The sequence below is a fragment of the Triticum aestivum genome, chromosome 6D (assembly GCF_018294505.1).
Source record: "Triticum aestivum cultivar Chinese Spring chromosome 6D, IWGSC CS RefSeq v2.1, whole genome shotgun sequence".
In the NCBI taxonomy this organism is placed as follows: Eukaryota; Viridiplantae; Streptophyta; class Magnoliopsida; order Poales; family Poaceae; genus Triticum; species Triticum aestivum.
Window position 1 is genome coordinate 165,053,684 of NC_057811.1, and position 24,707 is coordinate 165,078,390.

The window sequence follows — 24,707 nt, forward strand, 5'->3', positions numbered from 1 at the left end:
TACTCTTATATATAATTGTCATGAGGTGAATGGGGTGTGCTTATCATGATCATATGATATTATATAAGTACGTACTATTTTTTTGTATATCTCTTGGATTTTGTATTCATTGATTCCTGTTAGCAGTCATTTGTGACTAGAAATGTTTTTGAAATTTTGGGAAATTAGACATGATCATTCTGACAATGAATGAATACACAGACATTCATTCTTAGCGAGTCCATGGGCAATACCGTACCCATTTCTTGCCTGACACATAGTTGGAAGGATATTTCCATCCTTGCCTTCCATTCTTTGCTACATAAGCCATGAGTTCAGTTTTGATTTTGAATCTTGTCAAGTTCAGTTCAGATTTATTATACTTCCTTTGTACTATTTTTGTTGTTAATTTTAAAAAAATTGTCATGAATTTTCGAAAGCCATGAGTGTTTTGGGATTGTTAAGGGCCGTCGGCAAATATTTTATTATACACTTGTATAGGATTATTCAACACTAACACTTGTAACATTTGAACTCTTTATGATACCCAAGTGGGAGGGAGGGAGAGAGAGAGAGAGAGGGAGGGAGGGAGGGAGGGAGAGATGGATGGGGATCAAAGGAAGGGAGAGAGGGGGGGTATCTTTACTATTAAAGGTGAATCTGCGATAGTGATGGTACATTAGTATGTCGTCGTTCGTACACCCATCTACTGGTACGCGTCGGTCCTAAACAAACGGGTTTTAACCCCTTTCCGTGACGGCATTTGGAACCGTCGCCAAGTGAGTGTGGGCAATAGGGGGTCCTTCCCACACTACCCAAAAACCGTCGGGGATAGGGCCCCTACAGTACTCCTACTCGTTTCTGCTCGCATTGCCATCGCAGTCGGTATTCTGTGGTGCTACGTTTACGATGCGCGGCCCATCACAAACGGATCATTATTATAGAACGTGTATGATGCGCGTGTTGGGGATCGTAGCAGAAATTAAAATTTTCTACGCATCACCAAGATCAATCTATGGAGTTTACTAGCAACGAGAGGGGAGGAGTGCATCTACATACCCTTGTAGATCGCGAGCGGAAGCGTTCAAGAGAACGGGGTTGATGGAGTCGTACTCGTCGTGATCCAAATCACCTATGATCCAAGCGCCGAACGGACGGCACCTCCGCGTTCAACACACGTACGGAGCGGTGACGTCTCCCACGCCTTGATCCAGCAAGGAGGAGGGAGAGGTTGAGGAAGAAGGCTCCAACAGCGGCACGACGGCGTGGTGGTGGTGGAGTGACAGTTCTCCGGCAGGGCTTCGCCAAGCACACGCGGAGGAGGAGAGGTGTTGGGGAGGGGAGGGGCTGCGCCTTGGATGTGGTGCTGCAGCCCTCCCCTCACCCCTCTATTTATAGGGAGAAGGGGGAAGGGGGCCGGCCCCTCTAAATGAGATCTAGAGGGGGGCGGCGGCCAAGGGGGGAGGGAGCTTGCCCCCCAAGCAAGGGGGGCGCCCCCCTTTAGGGTTCCCCCCAAACCCTAGGCGCATGGGCCCTAGGGGGGTTGGCGCCCAGCCCACTAAGGGCTGGTTCCCTTCCACCTACAGCCCATAAGGCCCTCCGGGGCAGCTGGACCCTCCCGGTGGACCCCCGGAACCCCTCCGGTGGTCCCGGTACAATATCGGTATACCCCCGAATATTTCCGGTGACCGTATGGTGACTTCCCATATATAAATCTTTACCTCCGGACCATTCCGGAACTCCTCGTGACATCCGGGATCTCATCCGGGACTCCGAACAACATTCGGTAATCACATACAAACCTTCCTTATAACCCTAGCGTCATCGAACCTTAAGTGTGTAGACCCTACGGGTTCGGGAATCATGCAGACATGACCGAGACACCTCTCTAGCCAATAACCAACAGCGGGATCTGGATACCCATGTTGGCTCCCACATGTTCCACGATGATCTCATCGGATGAACCACGATGTCGAGGATTCAAGCAATCCCGTATACAATTCCCTTTGCCAATCGGTACTTTACTTGCCCGAGATTTGATCGTCGGTATCCCAATACCTCGTTCAATCTTGTTACCGGCAAGTCACTTTACTCGTTCCGTAATGCATGATCCCGTGACTAACTACTTAGTCACATTGAGCTCATTATGATGATGCAATACCGAGTGGGCCCAGAGATACCTCTCCGTCATACGGAGTGACAAATCCCAGTCTCGATCCGAGCCAACCCAACAGACACTTTCGGAGATACCTGTAGTGCACCTTTATAGCCACCCAGTTATGTTGTGACGTTTGGTACACCCAAAGCATTCCTACGGTATTCGGGAGTTGCACGATCTCATGGTCTAAGGAAATGATACTTGACATTAGAAAAGCTTTAGCAAACGAACTACACGATCTAGTGCTATGCTTAGGATTGGGTCTTGTCCATCACATCATTCTCCTAATGATGTGATCACGTTATCAATGACATCCAATGCCCATGGTCAGGAAACCGTAACCATCTATTGATCAACGAGCTAGTCAACTAGAGGCTGACTAGGGACATGTTATGGTCTATGTATTCACACATGTATTACAATTTTCGGATAACACAATTAAAGCATGAACAATAGACAATTATCATGAACAAGGAAATATAATAATAACCATTTTATTATTGCCTCTAGGGCATATTTCCAACAGTCTCCCACTTGCACTAGAGTCAATAATCTAGTTACATTGTGATGAATCGTACACCCATAGAGTTCTGGTGTTGATCATGTTTCGCTCGTGGAAGAGGTTTAGTCAACGGGTCTGCGACATTCAAATCCGTATGCACTTTACAAATATCTATGTCTCCATTTTGAACATTTTCACGAATGGAGTTGAAGCGACGCTTGATGTGCCTAGTCTTCTTGTGAAACCTGGGCTCCTTGGCAAGGGCAATAGCTTCAGTGTTGTCACAGAAGAGAGTCATCGGCCCCGATGCATTGGGAATAACTCCTAGGTCGGCAATGAACTCCTTCATCCAGATTGCTTCATGTGCTACCTCCGAGGCTGCCATGCACTCTGCTTCACATGTAGATCCCACCACGACGCTTTGCTTGCAACTGCACCAGCTGACTGCCCCACCATTCAAAATGTACACGTATTCGGTTTGTGACTTAGAGTCATCCAGATCTGTGTCGAAGCTAGCATCGACGTAACCCTTTACGACGAGCTCTTCGTCACCTCCATAAACGAGAAACATATCCTTAGTCCTTTTCAGGTACTTCAGGATGTTCTTGACCGCTGTCCAGTGTTCCATGCCGGGATTACTTTGGTACCTTCCTACCAAACTTACGGCAAGATTTACATCAGGTCTGGTACACAGCATGGCATACATAATAGACCCTATGGCCGAGGCATAAGGGAAGACACTCATCTTTTCTCTATCTTCTGCCGTGGTCGGGCATTGAGCCGTGCTCAATCTCACACCTTGCAATACAGGCAAGAACCCCTTCTTGGACTGATCCATATTGAACTTCTTCAATATCTTGTCAAGGTATGTGCTTTGTGAAAGACCTATGAGGCGTCTCGATCTATCTCTATAGATCTTGATGCCTAATATGTAAGCAGCTTCTCCAAGGTCCTTCATTGAAAAACACTTATTCAAGCAGGCCTTTATACTTTTCAAGAATTCTATATCATTTCCCATCAATAGTATGTCATCCACATATAATATGAGAAATGCTACAGAGCTCCCACTCACTTTCTTGTAAACACAGGCTTCTCCATAAGTCTGTGTAAACCCAAACGTTTGATCATCTCATCAAAGCGACTGTTCCAACTCCGAGATGCCTGCACCAGCCCATAGATTGAGCGTTGGAGCTTGCATACTTTGTCAGCATTCTTAGGATCGACAAAACCTTCCGGCTGCATCATATACAATTCTTCCTTAAGGAAGCCGTTAAGGAATGCCGTTTTGACGTCCATTTGCCATATTTCATAATCGTAGAATGCGGCAATTGCTAACATGATTCGGACGGACTTTAGCTTCGCTACGGGTGAGAAGGTCTCATCGTAGTCAACTCCTTGAACTTGTCGATAACCCTTAGCGACAAGTCAAGCTTTATAGATGTTAACATTTCCATCCGCGTCCGTCTTCTTCTTAAAGATCCATTTATTTTCTATTGCTCGCCGATCATCGGGCAAGTCTGTCAAAGTCCATACTTTGTTTTCATACATGGACCCTATCTCGGATTGCATGGCTTCAAGCCATTTGTTGGAATCTGGACCCGCCATTGCTTCTTCATAGTTCGAAGGTTCACCGTTGTCCAACAACATGATTTCCAGGACAGGGTTGCCGTACCACTCTGGTGCGGAACGTGTCCTTGTGGACCTACGAAGTTCAGTGGTAACTTGATCATGATCGTCATCATTAACTTCCTCTCTAGTCGGTGCAGGCACCACAGAAACATTTTCTTGTGCTGCGCTACTTTCTGGTTCGAGAGGGGTCATCTCATCAAGTTCCACTGTCCTCCCACTTACTTCTTTCGAGAGAAACTCTTTCTCCAGAAAGGACCCGTTCTTGGCAACGAAGATCTTGCCTTCGGATCTGAGGTAGAAGGTATACCCAATGGTTTCCTTAGGGTATCCTATGAGGACGCATTTTTCCGACTTGGGTTCGAGCTTTTCAGGTTGAAGTTTCTTGACATAAGCATTGCATCCCCAAACTTTAAGAAACGACAGCTTAGGTTTCTTTCCAAACCATAATTCATACGATGTCGTCTCAACGGATTTCGATGGAGCCCTATTTAAAGTGAATGCGGCAGTCTCTAAAGCATAACCCCAGAATGATAGCGGTAGATCGGTAAGAGACATCATAGATCGCACCATATCCAATAGAGTGCGATTACGACGTTCGGACACACCATTACGCTGAGGTGTTCCAGGCGGCGTGAGTTGTGAAACAATTCCACATTTCCTTAAGTGTGTGCCAAATTCGTGACTCAAATATTCCCCTCCACGATCTGATCGTAAGAACTTTATTTTCCTGTCACGTTGATTCTCAACCTCACTCTGAAATTCCTTGAACTTTTCAAAAGTCTCAGACTTGTGTTTCATTAAGTAGACATACCCATATCTACTCAAGTCATCAGTGAGGGTGAGAACATAACGATAGCCACCGCGAGCCTCAACGCTCATTGGACCGCACACATCAGTATGTATGATTTCCAATAAGTTGGTTGCTCGCTCCATTGTTCCGGAGAACGGAGTCTTGGTCATTTTGCCCATGAGGCATGGTTCGCACGTGTCAAATGATTCATAATCAAGAGACTCCAAAAGTCCATCTGCATGGAGTTTCTTCATGCGTTTGACACCAATGTGACCAAGGCGGCAGTGCCACAAGTATGTGGGACTATCATTATCAACCTTACATTTCTTGGCATTCACACTATGAATATGTGTAACATCACGTTCGAGATTCATTAAGAATAAACCATTGACCAGCGGGGCATGACCATAAAACATATCTCTCATATAAATAGAACAACCATTATTCTCGGATTTAAATGAGTAGCCATCTCGCATTAAACGAGATCCAGATACAATGTTCATGCTCAAAGCTGGCACTAAATAACAATTATTGAGGTTTAAAACTAATCCCGTAGGTAAATGTAGAGGTAGCGTGCCGACGGCGATCACATCGACCTTGGAACCATTCCCCACGCGCATCGTCACCTCGTCCTTTGCCAGTCTCCGCTTATTCCGCAGTTCCCGCTTTGAGTTACAAATATGAGCAACCGCACCGGTATCAAATACCCAGGAGCTACTACGAGCGCTGGTTAGGTACACATCAATAACATGTATATCACATATACCTTTGGTATTGCCGGCCTTCTTATCCGCTAAGTACTTGGGGCAGTTCCGCTTCCAATGACCATTTCCCTTGCAATAAAAACACTCAGTCTCAGGCTTGGGTCCATTCTTTGTCTTCTTCCCGGCAGCTTGCTTACCGGGCGCGGCAACTCCCTTGCCGTCTTTCTTGAAGTTCTTCTTACCCTTGCCTTTCTTGAACTTAGTGGTCTTATTCACCATCAACACTTGATGTTCCTTTTTGATCTCCACCTCCGCTGATTTCAGCATTGAATATACCTCAGGAATGGTCTTTTCCATCCCCTGCATGTTGAAGTTCATCACAAATCTCTTGTAGCTAGGTGGGAGCGACTGAAGGATTCTGTCAACGACCGCGTCATCCGGGAGATTAACTCCCAGCTGAGACAAGCGGTTGTGCAACCCAGACATTTTGAGTATGTGTTCGCTGACGGAACTATTCTCCTCCATCTTACAACTGTAGAACTTGTCAGAGACTTCATATCTCTCGACCCGGGCATGAGCTTGGAAAACCATTTTCAGCTCTTGGAACATCTCATATGCTCCGTGCTGCTCGAAACGCTTTTGGAGCCCCGGTTCTAAGCTGTAAAGCATGCCGCACTGAACCAGGGAGTAATCATCAACACGTGTTTGCCAGGCGTTCATAACGTCTTGGTTTGCTGGGACGGGTGCTTCACCTAGCGGTGCTTCAAGGACATATGCTTTCTTGGCAGCTATGAGGATGATCCTCAAGTTCCGGACCCAGTCCGTATAGTTGCTACCATCGTCTTTCAGCTTGGTTTTCTCTAGGAACGCGTTGAAGTTGAGGTTGACATTAGCGTGGGCCATTTGATCTACAAGACATATTGTAAAGATTTCAGACTAAGTTCATGATAATTAAGTTCATATAATCAAATTATTAATGAACTCCCACTCAGACAGACATCCCTCTAGTCATCTAAGTGATACATGATCCGAGTCAACTAGGTCGTGTCCGATCATCACGTGAGACGGACTAGTCATCATCGGTGAACATCTTCATGTTGATCGTATCTGCTATACGACTCATGCTCGACCTTTCGGTCTCTTGTGTTCCGAGGCCATGTCTGTACATGCTAGGCTCATCAAGTCAACCTAAGTGTATTGCATGTGTAAATCTGGCTTACACCCGTTGTATGCGAACGTTAGAACCTATCACACCCGATCATCACGTGGTGCTTCAGAACAACGAACCTTCGCAACGGTGCACAGTTAGGGGGAACACTTTCTTGAAATTTTAGCGAGGGATCATCTTATTTATGCTACCGTCGTTCTAAGCAAATAAGATATAAAACATGATAAACATCACATGCAATCAAATAGTGACATGATATGGCCAATATCATTTTGCTCCTTTGATCTCCATCTTCGGGGCGCCATGTTCATCATCGTCACCGACATGACACCATGATCTCCATCATCGTGTCTTCATGAAGTTGTCTCGCCAACTATTACTTCTACTACTATGGATAACGGTTAGCAATAAAGTAAAGTAATTACATGACGTTCCAGTTGACACGCAGGTCATAAATAAATTAAGACAACTCCTATGGCTCCTGCCGGTTGTCATACTCATCGACATGCAAGTCGTGATTCCTATTACAAGAACATGATCAATCTCATACATCACATATATCATTCATCACATCCTTCTGGCCATATCACATCACATGACACTTGCTGCAAAAACAAGTTAGACGTCCTCTAATTGTTGTTGCAAACTTTTACGTGGCTGCTATAGGTTTCTAGCAAGAACGATTCTTACCTACGCCAAAACCACAACGTGATATGCTAATTTCTATTTACCCTTCATAATGACCCTTTTCATCGAATCCGATCCGACTAAACTGGGAGAGACAGACACCCGCTAGCCACCTTATGCAACTAGTGCATGTCAGTCGGTGGAACCTGTCTCACGTAAGCGTATGTGTAAGGTCGAACCGGGCCGCTTCATCCCACGATGCCGCCGAATCAAGATAAGACTAGTAACGGCAAGTAATTGAAAAAATTGACGCCCACAACAACTTGTGTTCTACTCGTGCATAGAAACTACGCATAAACCTGGCTCATGATGCCACTGTTGGGGATCGTAGCAGAAATTAAAATTTTCTACGCATCACCAAGATCAATATATGGAGTTTACTAGCAACGAGAGGGGAGGAGTGCATCTACATACCCTTGTAGATCGCGAGCGGAAACGTTCAAGAGAACGGGGTTGATGGAGTCGTACTCGTCGTGATCCAAATCACCTATGATCCAAGCGCCGAACGGACGGCACCTCCGCGTTCAACACACGTACGGAGCGGTGACGTCTCCCACGCCTTGATCCAGCAAGGAGGAGGGAGAGGTTGAGGAAGAAGGCTCCAACAGCAGCACGACGGCGTGGTGGTGGTGGAGTGGCAGTTCTCCGGCAGGGCTTCGCCAAGCACACGCGGAGGAGGAGAGGTGTTGGGGAGGGGAGGGGCTGCGCCTTGGATGTGGTGCTGCAGCCCTCCCCTCACCCCTCTATTTATAGGGAGAAGGGGGGAGGGGGTCGGCCCCTCTAGATGGGATCTAGAGGGGGCGGCGGCCAAGGGGGGAGGGAGCTTGCCCCCCAAGCAAGGGGGGGGGGGCGCCCCCCCTTTAGGGTTCCCCCCAAACCCTAGGCGCATGGGCCCTAGGGGGGTTGGCGCCCAGCCAAATAAGGGCTGGTTCCCTTTCACCTACAGCCCATAAGGCCCTCCGGGGCAGGTGGACCCTCCCGGTGGACCCCCGGAACCCCTCCGGTGGTCCCGGTACAATACCGGTATACCCCTGAATATTTCCGGTGACCGTATGGTGATTTCCCATATATAAATCTTTACCTCCGGACCATTCCGGAACTCCTCGTGACGTCCGGGATCTCATCCAGGACTCCGAACAACATTCGGTAATCACATACAAACCTTCCTTATAACCCTAGCGTCATCGAACCTTAAGTGTGTAGACCCTACGGGTTCGGGAATCATGCAGACATGACCGAGACACCTCTCTAGCCAATAACCAACAGCGGGATCTGGATACCCATGTTGGCTCCCACATGTTCCACGATGATCTCATCGGATGAACCACGATGTCGAGGATTCAAGCAATCCCGTATACAATTCCCTTTGTCAATCGGTGCTTTACTTGCCCGAGATTTGATCGTCGGTATCCCAATACCTCGTTCAATCTCGTTACCGGCAAGTCACTTTACTCGTTCCGTAATGCATGATCCCGTGACTAACTACTTAGTCACATTGAGCTCATTATGATGATGCAATACCGAGTGGGCCCAGAGATACCTCTCCGTCATACGGAGTGACGAATCCCAGTCTCGATCCGAGCCAACCCAACAGACACTTTCAGAGATACCTGTAGTGCACCTTTATAGCCACCCAGTTACGTTGTGTCGTTTGGTACACCCAAAGCATTCCTACGGTATCCGGGAGTTGCACGATCTCATGGTCTAAGGAAATGATACTTGACATTAGAAAAGCTTTAGCAAACGAACTACACGATCTAGTGCTATGCTTAGGATTGGGTCTTGTCCATCACATCATTCTCCTAATGATGTGATCCTGTTATCAATGACATCCAATGTCCATGGTCAGGAAACCGTAACCATCTATTGATCAACGAGCTAGTCAACTAGAGGCTCACTAGGGACATGTTATGGTCTATGTATTCACACATGTATTACGATTTCCGGATAACACAATTAAAGCATGAACAATAGACAATTATCATGAACAAGGAAATATAATAATAACCATTTTATTATTGCCTCTAGGGCATATTTCCAACAGCGCGGCTCATCACAAATGGTTCACCGTTAAGAAGATTAGCTAATCGTCGTACGAGTGTCGGACAGGATTACGAAACGTCGGACCATCGTAACATCGTCGTACACGACAACTATCGCACACGCTATTTTGTGGTGCAACGTTTACAATGCATACTTCATCAGAAACATTTCATAGTTGTGAATCGTGTACGAGAAGGCAACTAACACAAATGTTTAGTTTGCCCGCACCGTTTGTGATATTGTCTGACATCGCACACGCTTTGCAAACGGCAACTGTGTACATGCTTGCACATGTTTCCTCTCTGTGAACCGTCTCGGATTATGGTGCATATCGCAAATGTTTGTGTTTTACCAACCGTGTGTGCCGTAACAACCTGGAGAGCGTAATTTCACCGTAATTTAATTGCTGCTTTTCCAAATTGTACCGGATTTGGATTTGAATTTGAATTTGAATGTATGCTACAGCTTTATTCATATCCATCAGGTTCAAACAACCAACGCATTATTCGATTCATAGGTACATATGTTCAAGAATTACATAAGAACCAAATAAAGAATGATGAACCATAATTGTATACTTGTACTATTAAAGACGGTAAAGAAAGAGGTGAAATATATTCTGGTTGTTGAACAAGGTGAAGCGGAATGCCCATATTGTGCCCTCCTCCATGCATAAGGCACGCACGACTCTAGTCCAACCCCTTGTGATGGCCGACCGCCCATCCTTCATGGTCTTCATGAGAGCATCTAGATAATCATCGTGTTCTGGTAGAAATACTTTAACCTTTGCATGCCCACCAATCATATAGTTTGAGAGGTAATCTTGAGTAAACTGCTTTGGTAACCACTTCAAAGGAAAAAGATTCATACATTGTCATCTAACACAACTCATTATGGGCAGAAAAAAGAAGGCTGCAGAGTTCTTACTTACCATCCTGCAGTTCACTGTTGTCTTGGATAAAGTGTAAACAAATAGTTTAATTGCCATCTTTGGACCCATTTTACTAACAATCTTTATCAGCTTCCTCACTTTATGCTGGTTCATCGATATCTCATTGCCCCATATGCAGAAAGGGTCGAAACGCGGATCTTTAACAATGACATATGTACCTAAAAGCACCAAGTTAATATTAGAAGATAAACAACAATTGCACAATCACTACTGGAATCAGCTACTTTGCCATCTGCCAGCTCTTTACCGTCTGCTAGCAGACGGCAAAGAAGCTCTTTGCCATCAGCTACCCAAAAGTTGTCTTCTTATTCTAGTCACCTATTTCTAACTTTCTTATTTTGCCATTTTGCAGATCTCATTCACTTCATGGAAGCTACTCTTCTTGTTCTAGTCTTCTTGTTCTAGTCTTCTTGTTTATGTATGGATGGAACTTGTTTATGTATGAATTGATGGATGGAACTTGCTTATGTAATATGTATGGATGGAAGTTGCTTATGTATGAATGGATTGAACTTGCTTATGTATGAATGTATGGAACTTATGTGCTGGATATATGTGATATGAATGCCTGTGAAATATATCTATATATGTCATATATATTTGCTGTGAAAATTGTTGGATTTAATAAAAAAACAGAAAAAGAGCCAATATGCAGGCTCTTTGCCGTCTGCCACCGACGGCAACGGGCTCTTTGCCGTCTGCCGCGGACGGCAAAGAAGCCACGTGGCAGCCAACTGTGCTTCCTGGGAGCTGACCCATTTGGTCAGTTTGCCTACAGTGGCAGACGGCAAAGAGTAAACAATTTTGCCGTCAGCGGCGGACGGCAAAGGCCTGCCATGTAGTGACGTGTAGATGACATCATAAGGCGGACGGCAAAGACACTAGAAAGTTTGCCGTCTGCCGCGGACGGCAAAGGCATGCCGTTAGCCACTTAACGGACTGACAGCGCAATTATTGCTGTCCGCTCTCTTTGCCGTCCGCGGCAGACGGCAAAGGGCCTTTGCCGTCAGCCGCCCGGAAGCAGACGGCAAAGTAGCTGTTTACCGTAGCCTACTTTGCCGGAGCCTTTTGCCGTCCGCCGTTCATGCCTTTGCCGTCCGCCGTGGCAGACGGCAAAATAGCTGATTCCTGTAGTGAATGATGTAGTACAACACTCTTTTATAATACGTCTATATACATCCGTATGTGGTAGTCCATTTGAAATCTCTAAAAAGACAAATATTTAGGAACGGAGGGAGTATCTTATAACATCCAATATACTCACATATTAGATGAATTAACATCTTATATTATGGGTCGGAAGGAGTTTAGTTCATTCTTACAAATTATCGGCTGATTAACTGTTGCTGTATCCATGGGTTACAGTTAGTTTGAGCTAGTTCGGGCTCAAATAGCCCTAAAGTATATCTAAACATGAGGGCTAGTTTGAGCTAGTTGCATCTATAACCCACCCAAAAAAACTATCCAACCCAAAAGTTGAGATTTTCTTAATATCATCTTAATTTGTAGCTAGGTCAAATTCCCATGTTTACTTTTGCATGGTATTGTCCTATTCAGATTGCTAAAGAACTTCTCTATATGTTTTTATTGCTACAAAATTTGCCTAATTAGATAGAAAATGATTACTATATTGCATAAGACACATCTTTACTTTGGCATATAGCATTTGTCTTCAATCTAACTGATTTTCATAATGTGATAATTATAGAGAGTGCAATATGGATTATGCTTAACACATATTCCATATCTTTCAGGGATGTTATAGCCAGATAATGAAAAGTTTTTAGTTCATTGGAGGTTTCAAATCCTGTATTATTTGTTGTCATTTCCCTCTTTTAAGAGAAAGATCTTTAGCTCAACCATGTGGCTGCATTCTTGAGATATATAGCTAATAATTTATGCTGCTACAATTTCAGAAAAATGTAGTGCATATCTTCACTATTTACACTATCATATATAGCTTATGGTTTTGCAGATTTCCTTTGCCATGCGAAGAGCGAAGTATAAACCCTAAACCATAAATATTCGCACAAAATTGGTGATAGTCTGATAGCAATGCCTTTTGGGATTTACAGGCTGGGGGTATTTTTAGATTTTCTTGCGTTTTGATCGTGGTACTTAAGATGATAACAAATTTGTAGTTAAATCATAAATATTCGCACAAAATTGGTGATAGGCTGATAGCAATGCCTTTTGGGATTTGCAGGCTGGGGAGATTATTCAGTGTATGTGGGCCTTGACGGAGCAGTCACTTAACCGTGTGACTATTATATCTTGTACTTTACATACCTTTATCCAGCCTGAATATATCATTCCTGGAAGAATTGTTGTCCATGAGATGGAGAACATGTATGCGACCATTACCATATCCTTTATGTGCCGCACATCTTCCCACGGCTTTTGGCAATTAAGGATCAGTACTACTTAGTTTCCTTTTGTTGGATTAGAACTTAAATTCAAAGATCTTCTCACAGTGTGCTCTTAATCAACAACTTAAACATATACTTTATGAAAGCAAGACTGTATCGGTTTATCGGAATTCAGGAGTGAAGTTCAATGATTTTTGTACTGTATGTGCTAGATTCAGAGTCTTTGTTCAAATCACTATGAGCGATGTTGTATTAGGGACGGAAAAGAACTGATGCTCTATCCATTTTCTAATCTCCCTGTTAAAGAATGATAATCTAGGTATTGTGATTTTCAATTCCAAAGCATAGTATCAAATTGCGCTATTTTTAATCATATTATGTATATGCATGTAGTTCCTGTAGGATAATTGCTCAAATAGCACCAACCTAAGCAATGCCATGGTTATGACTCTAATACACGATTCTTTCTACTAGGGAAAAGTGCTAGCAAGGGTATGATGGAGCATGATGGATGGCGGGAAAGAGAAGGGGAGATCTCGTAGAGTGTTTCGGCGGATGGCGATGCAATGCCTGTGCTCCGGGGAACATGCCAATGTGGTTGATGAACTCAACCCATCAAATGGCGAAATCAAGTTGTATGCCAAAAATTATGGTCTTCGGTAAGCCGAGTTATATCTCCAGGAGGGTGAATCCCTTAACTATGAGGTTGGTGCTTCATCTTCTAACATAAATCTTCTCACGACCAACAATATTATTGTCCGTTGTGGTGCCTATATCACGTTTTCCTCTTGTATGTTCGCTTCATGCCGAACCATACTAAACCAACTGAAGTCCTTGAGCTGTTTCTTGGACTATTTCATTATTTATGATTGTCTATTTTTTTCTCTAAAGAACAGGGAAATCTTTGTCCTAGATTCTGATGCATAATGTGTCAAAAAAATCTGTCTTTGACAGCTTTTACATGTTTTCTAAAATTATGTGCCTCTGCCTGCCATTAAGTTTTTCTTTGCTTGGTCTCAGATGCGCTGGAGACATGGGTCTCCGGCCGCGCCTGCCTGCACCCCAAGTTCCTCCACACCAACGCGACCTCTCACAAGCTCGATGGCCCCCAGCGTGAAGGGGGATGTGTATGACAGCGACACCAGCTACAACTTCGCGCCGTCGTGGGTACCTGGCATGTTCTTTGTTTTGTTCTGTTTGATCTAAGTATGACGCGCCTGGTTCGGTGTTTCTTCTTTTGTCCATATTAACGCAAAGCAGTACACGGGTACCGTCAAGCTCCTCAAGCACATGGAGATTGCCAAGGTCTGTTTCATCATGCGACAGGCCAAGACCCTCAAGATCTATGCCAATCACCTCGATACTTCTTTACTTGTCCTTTTTTGGAGGATAAATTTGATTGGGTTTCTATTAAAGGTTGACTGAAATTCTGAAAGACGTCCCATATACTTCAGTGCTTGTATGTTCATCGTAAATTCTTATGGCCTCATCTTTGCCTATAGGAATTTGACTGTTAGCTTTGTTATCTCTGAAAATGGATGATGGATTATGTAAATTTGGTGACTAAACTTGGCAGCAGGTTAGTTGTGTTGTTCATTTAGAGTATGGTCTTCTTTTACAGGAAACATAATCAGAAGACCCAATAACTCATTATGCATGTTATGTTGCTTTGATCTTAGACAACTACCAGACATCATTTGTTTGGCGATGATACCATTTTGTACAGAAATTAACTTAAACACACAGGTTGTTTCCGATTTCTTTACACTTCAATCATTCAAATCTTTCTTAATGCTTTTTTTGTTATTTTCAAGAGCAATTTCAGATCGAAAAGGATGATGGGAGGACGCAAACTAACACAGTATGATGCTCCATGTCAAATGGTATATTTATCTCCTTTTATCTAGATGAAGATTTCAACGTCGCTTGATTATTTGGTATGCTGCCATTATGGTGGACTAGTGCAAGATTGTAGACCTATAATTAGGCTTGCCAAGATTCATTTGTTGTTCATGGCATTAGTTAGACTCTGACTGTCGGCCAACGGAAGGCTCTCCTCGGCCTCTTCCACTTGACATGTCTTGTTTTGTTTTATCACCTTTAGGAGGTGCAGGCTCTCCTAAATCTAAATCACATTTAACTTTGATAATTGATTGAACAATGCTATAGAAGAGAAGGATACATATCTTCTCTAGATTAACAGACCCGAAAGGAAAATGTTTAAAATGAAAAAAGTTACATCAGTACCTCTGTATGCAGTTCTTATTACATTCTTTCACATAGTTTTCTTAAGACCCACAACATAATTCAAAAACATTTTTCTTTCTAGACATTGATCATACTACTTGATCATGCTACTACAGAGAACACAAAATATAGCAAATTTAGTTGGGACAGCCTCTCACTCATTAACATTGCTTATGTTAATATTTTCCAGTGTTGCCATATGTCTGCGGCGACGGCATCCTCGACAGCCTTGCGTGAGGCGTATGGGTCGCAGGGTAATGAGATGAGGGAATGGGAGATGACAGCGCAAAAGAGCAGCGGCATCCTCGATGGCGATGAGGCGTTTGAGGAGGTCGGCCATGTCGCCCTCTATCAGAAACAGCCTTGATCGCAGTGTAAGATTATCTAGCCTTGCTGCGCGGGCATCCTTGTGCCGTTGGAGTCAGTGGCTGTCTGGAGTCGTGTAGGTCGTACCCTAGGTAAGAATGGCCTTCTTCAGACTTGCTTTACATATTTATTTGTTAAATGGATGGAACCGAGTTATGCAAACATGCAATGCTTCTTAATTACTGTAGTTAATATATATTCCGCTCGTTAATCTCTCATCGTTTGCATGTCCATATACCACTCAGAAAGCAAAAAAGAAACTGAAAAGGGCGTGTACCCAACCTGGCACCACCCAAACCACTTTCTCATAGTTTTCAATTTTTTTACTTATGTTTTCTATTTTTTTAATAAATTATTTGCAGTTCCATCTGCTTCTCATAGTTTCTGCAATCTTCAAATTCAACTTGTGTTAGAGGCTTCAGTTCTTACAACATATGATACTCGCTTGATCATCATGTATATTGTATAAACATAAAGTGATGCACTGAATGCACTATGCTCTTGCCCATTGTTATTGTGTTTATTCCTATCAGTTAAGATAAATATATAACTCTCAAAGTTTTAACTATGGGTGTTGGAGGAGATAAACCGGGCAGAACAACAACCTGAGGTTGTGCAGGTTTACGGATACCTCTTGCCAAGGTTATATTATTTTAGGTTTTGGTGAAAAATAAAAATATATAATAGGTAAATAAAGCTCAGTTCGTCACTTAAATAATTATTAATATCAATGCAGTAAAGGTATGATGTACGCTTTCAAATAAAATTTTATAATTCTTTGGTAACATCACTGAAAACTATTGAATTGTGTTCTTTAATATTACAGTCAGCTTTGGTTCAGATTCGGTGTTAATAGAAAACATATCCATGTATTGATGGATTCACATTTGAAGGGAAACTGCTGAAAATGAAAGGCGACATATTCGATAGTTTTTTCTCTCATTATTCACATCTGAACTTAGGGAGTGTCTAAAAAAATCATGTCATGATTTGTTTCCTTTATTCTTGATTTGTTCAATTTCATACCATTTGCTCTGCCTTAGATTTGAAAGACAAAATCTGGAGCCTTGCTCTGAAGGTCCAAGGAGGTGGAAGCACCAACGATGCCCTCAACAGAGCTGCTCAATTGGATTTGAATCCAAGGATGACATCCAAGATGATATGGTGCACTTGGCAGGGATATGCTCAAGGAATTCCAAGATGATGGCTGCATTTTGCACTGAAATTGTGAGGTGAGGCTCAAAAAGATACAACGGTTACCCATGGCGGCGAAGACTAGCCCGGGATCTGGGACAGTGGATGCATTGAGCTCGAGATGAAGATCAGCCACTCCATCCATGGTCACTATTTTGTTCCTTTTTTAATATGATTTCAGTACTCTTTATCAATGTGATGTTAGAGCCAAGATGCACGTGTCACTTGTTTCATCAAGTGTGTAACGAACTTTAAATTTTGTTCCTGATGATCTCAAATCCCTGGTTTCTCCTGGCTCCCTGCCGCTTAATATGCCTATTATGCAATAACACTGCATATACTATAAAAAGTAAAGTGGAAGGGGCGCCTCTCACTTGACACCGCCCAGCTTCCTCTCAGGCGGCGCCACCGGGTGGCGCCCCAACCACTAGTAACATTCACAACGGTGTGGCGGTTGAGGCGCTAGCTCCGGCCCCTGGTTCGCGCCAATGAATGTCTTGCTAAACAATAGTGTAAGATGTAACGCAATTTGCACACAAAAACGACGATGCAATCAATACATTACACACGTTCGACGAGAACAGTTCTCCCAATCCATCTAAAATAACATTATTCCCCCATTGTTTGCACTTATCTTTGCGAAGTGTCCCCAGCAATCTTCTCATCTTTGGTCAAACGTAGCCATCCAACAGCAAGCCAGCCAGGCCCCCTCTCTCCCAAAAAAACAAAAGCAAAAACAAAAACCCGGGCCCCAGCCACAACCCATGGCCCACCGTCAGCGACAGGGCCGCAACCAACGACCCCGGCCCGTCACCCGCCGCGTCACCTCATCACCCCCGGTTTAATCCCGACCGTTGGGTCCGTCACCGCATTGGTTCAAAACCCGCCAACCGGACGCCGCCGCGTGGGCGACGCGTCCCGGCGGGTCACCGCCCGCGGGTGAGCGGACCGCGCCTCGGCTGCTTTGCGTGCGCTAGTGGGGGAGCGGTGCGCGTCGAGGGAGCCGACAACGCCCCGAGAACGAAAACTCCTGTGCTGCCCATCTCTCTGTCCCTCTCCCTCCACTGAGTCTCCTGTGCTGCCCCCGCTGACCTGCGGCCACCGACGGCGAGTGGAGGCGGACGACGGGTTCCCGCCTCGCAGGCTCTCCGGCGGCGCCGCGGTAGGGTTCGCGCGGGCTGGTGCTGATTTGAGGGAGATTCGAGGTTGGAGCCGACGCGGCCTCTGGGGATGGGGTGGCTTTCCTGCTGCAAGCGGTCGAACGGGTGAGTGGCAACGGGGGGCTTTAGCTTACTATGGAAGTGTAATTTCCGTGCCGTTTTGGGGAAGTTTGGTTCCTCAGGTGGGGTTTTTGGCCTTTTGGGGGAAGTCGTACAGCACGATTGTTCCAGTCTTATCTGCTGTTGTCTTGTGTGGGAGGTTGAATTAGCTTACGAATTCGCCCTTTATCAGATTATTATGTGTTTATCGTTAGCTTGACTAGCAATTGATTTTGATTCTGGGGAAATACTGAGGTTGGGTTTCCTAAATCTGTGAGCTTCATTTCTGATTTGCTCATAAATTAGTACAAAAAAATTTACTGTTGTTATCGGGAATATTGCTGTTAATTTGCAGCTGTCAGCTAACGAGCTCTACATAGAATGGAGTGCAGATTTTTATGCATAAGTAATTTGTTCAAAAAAAGATTACTGTGAAGAAAATTGTTCAAACTTGCGGGGGAATAGTTGGACAGAGTGCTAACATTGCGGCCTTACCTAGTATACCCAACAAGTACTTGAATCTGCTGAAGAAGTTCTAATAATCTGTTGTGTTCTTAGGGCCCAACCCGGCAGGAAGAAGAAGAAGAAGGACACGACATGGCGCATCTTCTCACTGAAAGAGCTTCAGTTGGCGACCAACAATTTTAACTATGATAACAAGCTTGGTGAAGGTGGATTCGGCAGTGTCTACTGGGGCCAGCTCTGGGACGGATCACAGGTGCAGTCCCTCTCTTAAAAAATAAGAAACGCAAGATGCTGCAACTTGTGTTATGATTTGTTGTATCTGTTTTTTCTAGTGTCTTTTATTATTACTGGTACGAACAGGACAATGAAGTGGAGTCCAGCGGTTGTTGGTGCTTGTGATTTAGCTGAATTTAGTTTCACCTCCTAATTTATTTCTGGTTTCTAGTTCCATTTGAAATTTAAAATGGTTGTAGTTTTCAGAGCCCGTGAATATTCTTTGAGAATGAACAACAATCCAAACTGGGCCCACACTCTTTGAAAGTGCAAATAACGAACTTTCTGGTCTGGTGGAAAACTAACTTTCTCTCGCCTTCAACTATTGGTTTACTTTTCAAGTCTAAAGAACTGTTGGTTTACTTTTTTATGCATTCACTTTACCGAGGATATAGCCTTAGCTTTGTGGTAGAGAAGGTCTCATGATCACAAGCTACTAGATAGGACCATAATTTTTAAGTGTGAATACAGCCGGAGGTATGGAAAATTAGAAAGCATATATGGCCTGGATAGATGCAATCATACTGCCTTGACAAAGCCAGACAATCACTATATGTTTGTTCTGAGTATCTGCTTGTACTAGGTGTAGAAATGTAAATGACATCTTGGTAGACTCATATGGATATATTTAAATGAAAGATGAGGCAAGAGGTTGACTTGGGATGAACTTAATAAGTAAAGAATTAAGGAAAGTTTGATCAAACTGCCACGTCTTAGTTTCCTTCCTGATAAATGATGCCCCATCATGTGTCACTGACAGGTGGCCCTGGACCCCAAATGTCGTGACACATGCTATGATCACTGAACGGGGTAGAGTGGGGCCATATATCTACCTGCTAGTTTCTGGCGCAGTGGCATAAGTGCATAACTAAAAACTGCTAGAAACCCACATCTTGGTAGCTTGTGTTTTTCTAGAATCCTATGAGCATATTAAAGGGAATTGAAACAGAATACCTATATAGAAGTTTATCTTCAGAAGTTGTCTGTAAATGACAGTGTGTTAGAACTGCTCAACTTAATCTCCTTTGCAAATATTGTTTTACTTATTTGGATATTGTAACCAATGAGCAATTTTTTGTAAGATAGTGTTGCTGTTGCCTAGCTTTTTGGTATGTTTGTTATCGACTTTATTATGACTGTTACATTTCATGAGAAGTTTGTAGTTGTTTTATTTCGCCAGAAGTTTTAAGTTGTTAGGTTTCAGTTGAAGTGCCATGTGGTGACTATCAGAGTATGCACCTTGTATTTATTCCATGTAAAGTCAAGAAATTGCATCTTAATTCCTTCCCAGCCTAGTTAGCAACTCAACTGTTTATTCCATGCAACAGATTGCGGTGAAAAGGCTCAAGAGTTGGAGCAACAAGGCTGAAAAGGAGTTTGCTGTCGAGGTCGAGGTTTTGGCACGAGTGCGGCATAAGAGCCTCTTGAGCTTGCGTGGATATTGCGCTGAAGGCCAGGAGCGCCTGATAGTCTACGACTATATGCAGAACCTGAGCTTGCACTCTCACCTGCACGGACAGCATGCAGCTGAATGCCATCTTGGTTGGGAGCGAAGAATGAACATCGCCATTGATTCGGCTGAGGGCATCGCGTAAGCCTCTCAACATCACTTTATAATATTCATTCATCACGATACAGCAGTCTAATAACATTTAAATATCTCTCCACCTTGTAGTTATCTTCATCACCATGCGATCCCACATATCATCCATAGAGACGTCAAGGCGAGCAACGTTCTCCTGGACGCGAATTTCCAAGCACGTGTCGCTGATTTCGGGTTTGCGAAACTCATACCAGACGGTGCGACCCATGTCACCACAAAGGTGAAAGGCACACTCGGTTACCTAGCGCCGGAGTATGCCATGCTTGGCAAGGCCAAAGAGAGCTGCGACGTCTACAGCTTCGGAGTGCTGCTGCTAGAGCTTGCCAGCGGAAAGAAGCCGGTTGAGAAGATAAACCCTACGACAAAGCTCACCATCACTGAGTGGGCGCTTCCACTCGCTCGCGAGCAGAAGTTCAAGGAGATGGCTGACCCAAAGCTGGGGGATAGCTTTGTCGAGGCCGAGGTGAAGCGGATGGTGCTCGTCGGGCTTGCTTGCACTCAGACCAAGCCAGAACAGAGGCCGGTGATGTCTGAAGTTGTGGAGATGCTCAAGGGGGAATCTGCCGAGAAGTTCTTTATCTTGGAGAATGACGATCTGTTCAAGCCTCAACCCACCAGCTCTGTCCAGGGCACCTCTGGCCCCTGCAGCTCAGACGCCATCACCGAAGAGAAGGAATCGAAAGAGGATACGATCGAGGAGGCGACTGATTCGAGCGAGACGGTGCCCTCAGCTAGGTAGTGTTATGATGCACAAAGGTGTGTGTATCCCTTCCTGGGATATGTGATTTGTGTCTGTCTGTGCGTATGGTTGTTTCTTGTTGTTGGCAGGTTACTTGTGCCCTTTACCAGTCCACAGATGTACTTGTCTGGGTTCCGTGTGTGGTTGATTTCTTTTGGCAATGGTTGCAACGTGGGCTTGTAAGATTCTTATTGGACTGGTTCCGACAATAACAAGTTGTTCCATGTATTCCTGTACTCACTCAATTTAACTCATCAATTATCTGGTGTGCAAAACCCACGGCTAGCGACTTATACTTGCGCAAAAGATATTTTCACTCGGGTAGATTTTATCATGATTTTGTCAGTTAATGGGAAACAAAAATTGTCCAAGCACACATAGAGAACATAATTTCGTTAAAAACGTCACCATCTTTATGTCATATTCTTGACAAATATAAGAGTTCGTCACAGGCTACGGATAGAATCTCTTAATAGGCATGTTTAATACAAACAGCAGAAACACTTTACCATATATCATTAATTTTGCACTACTGCTTTACATTTTTCTGCTTTTTGTACTATCAAATTTGTCAATTCAAAGATTTTGTCCAGAGCTTGCCAGACCCTTGTATTTATCAAGAATAATATAGCGTAGAGGTTCAGCATATATAGTATTATATTCGCTACGACTAATTAATTTTGCACTAGTGCTTCAAATGTTTCTGCTGTTTGTATTAAGAAGAATAACGACACATACAGGAAAACATAAAATCTCATTCCCAAAGGAATATGAATTGGCAAACACATAAAGCACATGCTTCACAGTAATGCCGGAGCATGGAGAGGTGAACATTATGCGCATTCAGCTCACACCTCACAGGTGATACATTATCCGTACATAACTATAGCTCATAGGATTTCTAACGAGGATGAACATTATACATCATCACACCCATGCGGCGTTGCAAATCACAAGCATATATGTTCTCATCAAACGCATAAAGACAATTGATATCTCAACCTGTCAACCATATCAGTCTTCCAGACAAGCCTCGACACAGAATTCAGAAACTGCCTAGGTCTGCCACACTCAACTCGTGAAATTAGGTTTATTAAATAGACGCATAGCATTAGGATTCTTCAAAACTGCATTGGATCTTGGCACCTGGTTTTTCCTGCGACTCAGGAATTCGAGGGCTTTTTTAATGTGCTCCGTTGACCGAACATCTTTCAGCAGAATTGTTTCAGGTCTGATAAACATTAGGAACCATTAGGATAACAGTATAAAAGAAAATCATACGAGATGACGGGACATTGAAAATTACCCAGTAGTTGTGGTTTTCAATCTTTTCTTCTTCTTTTGGACCTTCTGGTTTACATTTTCTTCCTCAGAATCCGATGAGAAGGTTTGCCTGAAAGAAAAATGAAGACAGGGTAAGCAATAATGTCCAAAAAGCTTAAAAGGGATTTAAATGTCTGGCAGTTTGAAGGCGGTAAACATACTTCTCACGTGCTGCAAGCATTTCAATTACGCTCTTGGGGAGTGTCCCAGGCATAGCATGTGTCTCCTCATCCACTTCTGTATCTTTATCTTCTACTTTCAGAGGCTTCTTTTTATTCGGTTTTGAGGATGTTTTCCGTTGGGCCCAGCGTTTCCTCCGGTCTTTCTCCTCCTGGGTTGCTCTACAGGATTACACATTGTCAGGTCAGAGAGGGTACCATCAGCAGGAAAAGTGACATCAATTTGTGACTAACATAAGTCAACAGTATATAAATAGTCAGTTCGAATGGATGTTCCCAAAAAGACAGAAGCAACTAGTGTTTGCCAACAGATTTCAAGAAATGGGAGTAAGCCTATTTGCAACTACAGATTTGCCACTGAAAATGCACTACTCATGTGTCAATGACACGAGGGTCCAAGAAGAGCACATGTGTAAACCCAAAATGCAATAGTGACATGTGTTCAGTAGGCAGAACTAGAAATTGGAAATTTTGAGGTGGTATGCACATAAAGCTCTACGTTTAGGGTGAAAGGGGTGGTGATGTGCCACATTCCCCACAAAGCCGCAACCCGTAAGGAATTACCCCATTATAGAGGAAGGGCATGAGAAGTATTCATCCCTGCAGCCAACCCCAGGATGGGTAGACCGCCCTGGTGTTGGGGATACCTCCCCCATCAACAATCACCTGCCCACAAGCATATGTTCTTATATATGCCCAAGTTGCCACATCTGCAAGTCTAAAGCATGAGCATTTGGTCTCTACCCTTACAAATTTCTGCATGACCTTATACGTTTTATTTATTTAGTACTCCACCATCTTTTTGTGGACTAATAAAACTACATGTTTATACTTAATCATATAATAAACACATAAAATGAACTCAACATCACTGAACTTTAGGTATTTACTGGAAAATGCTACCCCAAAATCCCTAGTGGGGATGGGGGGCAGCAGAAAAGGTGCCACAATAGCTAAATGTGCATATGAATGGTAGGCAACCATCCCTTATGACGAATGACCTGTGGCCATCCCGCTGCTGAAGCAGTATAAACCGATACAGACAAGAAAATCACTTATTAGACTAATCTAGCATGCCATGGTTTTGGCTTCAGGATTTTTTTTACGAGACCCGCAAAATCTAAAACGGAAAAACGGAAATTACATGGCGCGAGAGCAACAGAACAAATAATGATGAGCTTAACTTCTCAAAGTCATCTCCACGTGTCTACTCAAACAGTATCAAAAGTGCAAGCCGCAAACCTGACAGCGCTGTCCTTCTCTACTTTGCTGATTTCTTCATGTTTCTCCACACCCTACAAGGCATCAACAGCAGGAAAGAACACTCAGCATCATGTTGACATACTCCGACAGGAACTAGATTAAAGAATGGAGGAAGCCAGACGAAAAACAACCACCGAGACTACAGAAGTACGCTTGATCCTGACAATGAGCACAAGTCTTCCTATATGGGTCTCCCTGCTGCTCATGATTTTTGTGCTTCTTTATGTAAAGCTTGCATCCCCAGCGGTGTTGGGTTTTAAGTATGTGTTGTTCACACTTGGGCGATTAGAGCTTTTATCGATTTAAATCCAGGCTCATTTCGAACCTTTATGTCTATATAAATTATAAAGACAAGAAATTCCTGTTCCCGGAGCGTAGTAATCGGCCCTGGTGGGAAATACAGGTGCTCCTAACTAGGCGGAATACTTCACGTTTGCTGCTACCGGAAAGTACACACGCGCAGCACGCGGAGTCCTCGCACACTCCTACGTCACCTAGGCTTTACTAGCGCGAGCTCTCTTCTCACAGGACCGGGGGGGATAGCCAAGGAACGTACCTGGACGGCGGTGAGCTCCTCGGGAGCGCCGTCGGAGTCGCTTCCGCTATCCATTTATGAGCTGAGACGTCGCCGACGGGAGCTCCTCTCTGTTTTGGTCGCCTCCGTCTCCGCCGCTGCCGCTGCCGCCGCCGCCGCCGCCGTGGGAGGGGGTACTTGCGAGGGTTTGAAGCGGGTGCGGACGAGAAGGGAACAGCCGTAGCCGGAGGAAGGAAAACCGGGCTTTTCTCCTTTAATTCCCCTCTCTGGGCCGCCCACC

The 24,707-nt window shown here is 44.2% G+C and overlaps 2 protein-coding genes across 3 annotated transcripts; one reads left to right on the forward strand and one right to left on the reverse strand.

Annotated features, from left to right (window-relative positions):
* The first annotated feature begins 13,536 nt into the window (after positions 1–13,536).
* On the forward strand, positions 13,537–21,363 carry LOC123144318 (PTI1-like tyrosine-protein kinase At3g15890). 2 transcript variants are annotated; one of them, XM_044563417.1, is made up of 10 exons: positions 13,537–13,640; positions 14,002–14,047; positions 14,239–14,286; positions 15,419–15,559; positions 16,175–16,236; positions 16,638–16,826; positions 18,606–18,765; positions 20,114–20,376; positions 20,461–21,123; positions 21,217–21,363. In XM_044563417.1, the coding sequence occupies exons 1-10, from the start codon at positions 13,537–13,539 to the stop codon at positions 21,308–21,310; spliced, it is 1,770 nt and encodes a 589-aa protein (XP_044419352.1). In that variant the 3' UTR covers positions 21,311–21,363. The 2 variants fall into 2 exon arrangements, with proteins under 2 accessions (XP_044419352.1, XP_044419353.1); XM_044563418.1 differs by lacking the exons at positions 13,537–13,640; positions 14,002–14,047; positions 14,239–14,286; ... (1 more) ...; positions 16,175–16,236; positions 16,638–16,826 and adding an exon at positions 17,708–18,053 and having other exon boundaries at positions 20,461–21,363.
* Positions 21,364–21,946: 583 nt separating this feature from the next.
* On the reverse strand, positions 21,947–24,670 carry LOC123144321 (uncharacterized). The gene is made up of 5 exons (XM_044563420.1): positions 24,449–24,670; positions 23,872–23,924; positions 22,612–22,791; positions 22,434–22,520; positions 21,947–22,358 (listed from the first exon to the last, which is right to left on the reverse strand). Exons 1-5 carry the CDS (start codon positions 24,500–24,502, stop codon positions 22,199–22,201), a joined length of 534 nt encoding a protein of 177 aa, XP_044419355.1. The 5' UTR covers positions 24,503–24,670; the 3' UTR covers positions 21,947–22,198.
* Between the last annotated feature and the right edge of the window lie 37 nt (positions 24,671–24,707).